Source organism: Zootoca vivipara, chromosome 14 (genome assembly GCF_965207765.1).
Source record: "Zootoca vivipara chromosome 14, rZooViv2.hap1.1, whole genome shotgun sequence".
NCBI lineage: Eukaryota > Metazoa > Chordata > Lepidosauria > Squamata > Lacertidae > Zootoca > Zootoca vivipara.
Genome location: NC_142597.1, coordinates 30,081,985 through 30,089,230, shown reverse-complemented (window position 1 = coordinate 30,089,230; position 7,246 = coordinate 30,081,985). Strand labels below are relative to the sequence as shown.

Here is a 7,246-nt window from a genome sequence, read left to right as displayed (position 1 = left end):
GAATCTCACCCTATTTTGCAACACATACACCCCAAAAAAACCGGCGTGGGAAAGAATTTTTCACGGAGATTAAGGATGTTTGAGAAGCCCCTCTTGTTTCAGCTCAGCCCTTGTCTAGCCATCTATCTAGATCAGTGGTGGCCAAATGCCCCCGACCACTTGGAAATTGCTAAGGGTCTTGCTAGACCACTTATTTTTCTGCCTGTTGCAGCAAAATTCAAAATGCAATAGAACAAATAATAAAAATACAACTGAAAAGCCAAATGAATATTCAGCACACTGGAAGGGCCCTCTCCTGTCTTCAAACCACACACCCATAGACACACCACGGCCCACTGGTGGTCTGCAGACCACACTTTGGGAACCCCTGGTCTGATAAGTCTCATATTTCAAGCAGAGGTCCTCTCTCTAGGAAAGTTGTGCCCAAGCTTGGATTCACCATGTGTGCCCTAGAACCCACTTGACATAATTTCCCGCTACTTTGTCACCCACCGGCTAGAGAAGTTGATCTAAAAAAAACAAACATTGTGCAATGAAGAAAGTTGTCTAGAGCGCCTTCTAATTGCCTCTGCCTTGCATCCTCTTACTGAAGGGATGACACAGTCCCTGTGAAGCCTTTGCCCTCTGGTGCCACTTTTAAAATTTATTAAAGAAATCAAGCCCTGCTCCCCACCACCCTGGAGAGCTGCTGACAGTCAGTGTAAACAGACAAAGGGTCAGCTTGTTAATTTACTAACTTTGGAACACTAAGGCAAGTCTCCTCGGCCGTGAAATTAAACTAGTACAACACTCCAAAGTCTCAGATGGGATTCATAGTCCAGATGGATGGGTATAAATAATAAATATTATTATTATTATTCAGAGGTTGAGGAGCACAAGGCAGAGTCAAGTGCTTATGGCTCCCTTGGGTGGCAAGAAATCCAACGGAACTCCCCCCACCCCACCCCGCTGTTGCCACCACATCTGGGACCACTTGAGGGAAGAGGGAAGTCTGTTTTTGCTGTCACAGTGCGTGCCTTGGGCAAGGCATGACAACTGAGGATGCAACACACATCCAGAGCATCTGTGCACATGCATTGTGGGGCGGAACACCCCTGTTGGAAGCCCATCTCCAGGTTGACACCATTAAAAGCTCTCGTCACTGGCTTAGCAAGGAGTCACATGCTCGCTTGCAGCTGCCACCACCTGGGTGCCCTTCCTGGTGCTGCCCAGGAAGGCCACTCTCTGCAGGTGTCACTGGAACCGCCCCCCAGTGGACCTTCCTTCCTGGCAGCACTTTGCTCTTTCCTACCCAGAGCAGGATGTAGGTGGCGCTGTGGGTTAGACCACTGAGCCTAAGGCTTGCCGATCAGAAGGTCGGCGGTTCGGGGTGAGCTCCTGTTGCTTGGTCCCAGCTCCTGCCAACCTAGCAGTTCAAATGCACGTCAAAGTGCAAGTAGATAAATAGGTACCGCTCCAGCGGGAAGGTAAACGGTGTTTCTGTGTGCTGCTCTGGTTCGCCAGAAGCGGCTTTGTCATGCTGGCCACATAACCTGGAAGCTGTACGCCGGCTCCCTCGGCCAGTAAAGCAAGATGAGCGTCGCAACCCCAGAGTCGGTCACGACTGGACCTAATGGTCAGGGGTCCCTTTACCTTTTTACCCAGAGCAGAAGGACGGGTGTCCCTCGGCAGGTTGCCAAGTGTTGCACCCCTAACCCAGGAAGAGAGCTGGTTAGCCAAGTGGCATTTCCTACAGCTGGCAAGGGCAGGTGTGTGTGAGCAACAGTCGCCACAGGTAGCATGGAAGCTCCTCTCTGGGGTCAAAAACCCTTCTGGCGTCTCTTGGCAGCCGGGCTCCACATCAGGTTTCGCCAACCAGGTGCCTTCCAGATGTTTTGGACTACAGTTCCCATCAGCCCCAGGCAGCACAGCTGTATTATGACCCCAGAGGCGATAGCAGCCGTAACCCAAAAGGAACTGGAGGGCTCCAGGTTGCTGAAGTCTGCTCTGAGTAGCTCCTTTTCCCAGGAGACTGCCTCAACCAACTCCACCTTGCACTTTACTCCAGGATACGCTCCCAAACAGATGGGAAAGCTGTTAGCTTGCGACCATCTTCCACAGGCAAGAAGCTCAGGCACCTGGTTCATTCAGTGCCCACCATGGAAAGGGGTCAGCAACAGGTAGCCCCTGGGCCAAATTGGGCGCCTGAAGGATACCAACTAGCCCTCCTCGCATCACCAGACTGGTGATGCGACTGTGCTAATAAGACTGGAGGGCTTGGCATGATCCAGTACCTGCATCAAAGTGGTTTCAGCTGCCAGATCAGGCCCAGGTTCATCTAGGCCAGTCAGAGGCTTACAAGCAGGACATGAGAACAACAACTTTCCTCTGCTGGTGCCTCCCCTGGTGCAACAGGCAATACCCTGGTAGACTGCCTCTGCATCTGGAGGTTCTGTTTATACACCCAGACCAGCAGGAGCCTATTACTAGCAAACCTCTTCTCTTCCATGAATTCGTCTATCCTCTTTTTCAAGCTAACTAAGCCGGTAACCATCATAGCGGGGGGGGGGGGGTGTTTGACTTCCAATCAATTTCACAGGGAACCCTGGCATCTAGTACTATGGGAGAGGGTGGAAAAATCACTCCCTGCACCCATTTCTCCTATTTGTACAAGATCTCAACCATGCAGACCAGAGCTTTCCAAACTGTGTGGCACGTGACACGTTAGTGGGTTGGCTGCAGTGTGTCGTGTGAACGCTCCCCATGCTCCTCCTGGGGTTGGAATGGAGTTAGTTTAACCTCCGGCTTGCTAGTAAAACCAAGTTTCTGTGTTGCAAAATGATGCATGTCTTAAAAGTGTGCCACCAACATGAAAAGTTTGGAAAGTTCTGATGTAGTAACACATGTTTCTGTACACACACGGCTGCCCAGCTCTCTTTTACCCCTCTAGCTGGTGGCTAAGCATCCCTGGGCAAAGGAGTCTGGAGCCAGAATTAGCCTGCAAAGGTCCCATTCCCCCCCCCCCAGTTTCATCACTCAAGGGGGCCGGAACCCCAATTTCTAGAGCCTTCCCCTCAGGTGGAAGTTGGGGAACCCAGCATTGGCGAGGGCCTCAAAAACAACAGTGTCTTAAAAGACTAACCAATTTATTATGGCAGATGGTTTTGCGGGCTTCTCCTTTCCTCAGGCCTGCTGGTGCCCTTAGCAGCGCCAGAGAAGACTCTAGTGAGCTGGAGGCGCCAAGGCCAGTCACCTGGATGGGAGGGGAGCCAGGGTGGAAAGGATTATTCATCTGCAGGAAGGCCTGGCTCCAGGCGGGGCTGGAGGGCGCCAAAACCAGCACTGGGAGCTGAGCAGCTGACCCAGGCAGCCAGGCAGAGCAAGGGGCCTTTGCTCAAAGGCTGCCCTCCACCCCAGCCCCACTGGCTGCTGCCAAATGATCGCTGCAACCCCCACCCCACAAGGCCCCCTGGCTCGCTCAGCAGCTGGCTTCTTCTTGGCTACTGGCCAGAGCCTCCCTGGGGAAGGGGGAGTGGGAGCTCCCTGCCCTCCTGCTGTAGTGAGAGGCAGGGATGGGGGCCTGGGGGAGTGGAAGGGGAAAGGGGGCTTTGGGTGGCGTTTCAGCAAGAAGGGGCCAAACCCATCTGCAATGGTGTGGCAGCCGGGTGTGTGGGAAGCCACTGCTTCGCCACTACAACCACAACCCGGCACTATATGGAGGTGGGGGCTGGCGACCCACACTCTCCTAGTTTCCCTGGAGCCTTTGAGACATTTCACCAAGCCCAAAACCTCTGAAATGTCCTGGGCCAATGCAACACAGCTTCTCTGGAGGCCGGCTTGTCGGTTGGCCGGACCCCAAAGGGCACTGGAGGCAGTCGCCTCTCCCCAAGCCCCTGGCAGCCACCCCCTTCCTGGATCTCAGCGGCAGAGGAGGCTGAAGGTCACAGCATGGGCAGCCGCTGGGGACTCCGAGGGAGAGAAAGGGGGGGTGCTGCTGCTGCTGGATGATGACTCGCACAGCCTTGGCACAGCCAGCTCAGTTTTGTCACTCTCCAGCCAGGCTAAAAATATTTTGACAGCCTCCCGTCCTTGGCCTTGGCTGCTCGAAACAACTTGTACAAGCTCCCCAACTGGGCAGGCGGTGGTGCTGGGGGGGGGGGGACAGGGAGGCCTCCCCAAGGCAGACTAGCCATCTCCCCACACTGGTGGCAAGGCCTAAAGCTGAGGCCAGCTGTGAGAGGATTTACCCCGCTGCTCTCCTTCTTGCAGACATCCAGGCTCCCCCCCCCAAAAAAACTCTCTTCATCCCCCACCTCCCCTCCATGCTGCGTTTGGAACAGCTGTTCCCAAAGCCTCCTGAATTCCTGCAAACAGCATCGACCTCAGTTGAAATAACACAGCCAGGTTTTATTGGGGATTCTTTCTTTCTTTCTCTCTCTCCCCCCCCCACTCCCGCTTTTTCCATTTCTTTCAGCTAATGGATTTCTTTATAAAAAAAAATCTAAAATAAATTACAGAATTAAATAAACTTGGACAAATGCTCTCTCCCATCTCGCCTCCGAAACGAAACACTGAAATAGTTGGCTGGGTTTTGGCAACGGAGGTGTCCATCCCGCAAGGCTGGGAAGCGTAGATATATATATGATTGGGGTGGGTGGGTTGGAGGGAGGGAAGGGGGGGGCTTCCATTAGCTGCTCTTTTCAGACCCACAGCGTAACAAAGATGCTCCCCTGCCCTCCCTAGATGGCCACAGACAGCCACTCCTTCTGCCTCCCATCATCTCCCCCCACCAAGACATTCTCGGGAGCTCCTTGCTCCTTGACCTGCTACAAACTATGTGCATGGCTGTTTCCTGGAGGCCCCAACCTGCCTCAGACGTGCGTAGGGTTGTCCAGGTAAGGGTCCGTCTTGGTCATGTGCAGCACCACAGCAGGCACCTTGTAGTGGCAGTGGGTGCCCGTACAAGTCACCCCGCTGCAGGGCTTCCCTCTAGTCCTGACCCCCAGTTTCCGGTTGCAGAGGTTCTGCCAGGTCTGCAGGGTCTTGGAGCTCCACACCCAGACCCCACTGGTGATGCCCACCACCAGGGACATGAAGATCTTGAGCATGAAGATGGCCACAGTGGGCACGGAGGCCTCCAGGGCACAGTCTAGGCTGCGACGCCCGGGGAAAGGCAGGCACCCGTGTTCCAAGGCCCGGAGAGTCCAATACTCCACGTTGAGGCGCTCGTAGAAGTAGCAGACGATGACACAGGTGGCCGGGACGGTATAGAGGATGGAGAAGACCCCGATCTTGACCATCAGCTTCTCCAGCTTCTCCGTGTTGGTGCCTCCCGTCTTCATGATCTTGCGGATGTGGAAGAGGGCGACGAAGCCTGTCAGGATGAAGGAGGTGCCCACTACCAGGTAGCAAGACAGCGGGATGAGGACAAAGCCTGTTAGGGCAGCCACATCCAGGCTGGCCACATAGCAGAGGCCCGTCAGCTCATCGCCAGCCACCTTGCGCATGGTGAGGATGACGATGGTCTTCATGGCGGGGACCCCCCAGGCGGCCAGGTGGAAGTAGCTGCTGTGCGCCTCGATGGCCTCATGGCCCCACTTCTTCCCCGCCGCCAGGAACCAGGTCAAGGTGAGCACCACCCACCAGAGGGATGAGGCCATGCCGAAGTAATAGAGCAGGAGGAAGACCAGGGTGCAGCCAGTGCTCTCCAGGCCCTCCTGGATGACGTAGAGCTGCCCGTCCTCACGGTCGCACGCAATGGCCTCTGCACCGGCCACCGAGCGGATGAGGAAGGCCACCGAGTAGACGTTGTAGCACATGGAGAGGAAGATGATGGGCCGCTCCGGGTACTGGAAGCGCTGGGGCTCCAGCAGGAAAGTCAGCACTGTGAAGGCGGTGGAGGCGAAGCAGAGCGTGGCCCACACGGCCATCCAGATGAAGGCGAAGTCCTTGTCGCGACGCGCCCAGTACACGTCCACTCCCGGTGAGCAGCGCGGGGCGCACGACGCGCTCTTGGCCACGAACTGGAACTTGTCGCCGTTGGCGCACGGGCCTCCCGGAGCCGAGCCGGGCGGGCTGCCTGCCGGAGGGGGCCTCCCCTCGACGGCGGGCCGGGCCGGGCGAGGGGCCACCGGGAGCATGCCAGCTCCGCGCTGGGGCTCGGCAGTGGCGTTCTCGGGCGCCTCCATGCACAAGGCGTGCGGGTCGTGCTTGGTGGGCAGGCGGTCGCAGTCGAGCGCCTCGGGCCAGCCGAAGTGGAAGTGCGCCATGATAGGCGCGCAGCGCTGGCGCGCCTGCTCGCACATGGGCCGGCAGGCCGGGATGCTGCTGGACACCTGGTCGGTGCACATGGGCGCGTAGAGCGAGCACAGGAAGAAGAGCAGGTGGCCGTGGCAGCCGTAAGCCACCAGCGGCGCGAACTCGTGCAGCTTGAGCGCCGCCTCGCCCTGGTGCTCGTGCCCCAGCAGGTTCGGCATGCGCGTCAGGTTGTAGCCGATCCCCTGACACATCGGGATCTCGATGGCCTGGCAGCGCCCCGAGCCGCGACCGCCGCCCAGCCGCTCCGACGCGTCGTACGCCCCGACGCCCGCGCCGCCCAGCAGCTCCAGCGCCCGGGCGCCCGGGGACGCCGCCACCAACATCGCCAGCAGGACTCGCAGCGGCAGCAGCAGCCCGGCCATGCCTCGCGGCGGCGACGACCACCACCACGGAGCCGGCCGCCGCTCCCGATCACCGCCACCGCATGGCGCGTCACCAGCTCCCCGTGTGCCCACACGGCCGGCGCTCCGCTCGTGGGCGCCTCCGCCGCGCCAGCAGCGCCGCTACACCCTCGGGAGGCGGGCCCGGCGCCGGCGGGACACACCCCGCGCGGGGCGGGGCGGAGCGCAGGAGGAGGAGCGGGAGGCGGCAGTGGCTCGGGCAGCCAAGTTGCAGCGCGCCTCCCAGCAAGCCCTGCCGGGCCGGCGCTCTGCGCGGGCTCAGAGGCGCTGTCGGCTTCTTCAAGCCGGCTTGCACTCTGCCCTGCCCCTGCCAGCCTATGTTATTTCTTCCTTTCTGCTGCTGCCAAGGGTGGGGAGAGTCATTGGAGCGGGAGCCTTACATGTGAAGCGGCATCGTGTGAGTGGCAGAGCGAAGACATGGCCAGGTCGACGCAGAGTGTGAAGCTCAGCCCGCACTATCGACCCCCCCCCCCCCGCCTTCCCTCTCTTCTCCCTGTCTCGAAAAGCACCAGATTCAGTTTGTGTATGAGTGTGTGGGGTATGTGTGT

The 7,246-nt window shown here is 58.1% G+C and overlaps 1 protein-coding gene across 1 annotated transcript; it reads right to left on the bottom strand.

Annotated features, from left to right (window-relative positions):
- Positions 1 to 4,369: 4,369 nt before the first annotated feature.
- On the bottom strand, positions 4,370 to 6,770 carry FZD9 (frizzled class receptor 9). Its single transcript, XM_035140000.3, has one exon. The coding sequence runs from the start codon at positions 6,657 to 6,659 to the stop codon at positions 4,851 to 4,853; it is 1,809 nt and encodes a 602-aa protein (XP_034995891.1). The 5' UTR covers positions 6,660 to 6,770; the 3' UTR covers positions 4,370 to 4,850.
- Between the last annotated feature and the right edge of the window lie 476 nt (positions 6,771 to 7,246).

What these genes read in the sequence shown, in the direction of transcription:
- FZD9 (XM_035140000.3), bottom strand. Translation starts at nt 6,659, where the DNA reads ATGGCCGGGCTGCTGCTGCCGCTGCGAGTCCTGCTGGCGATGTTGGTG.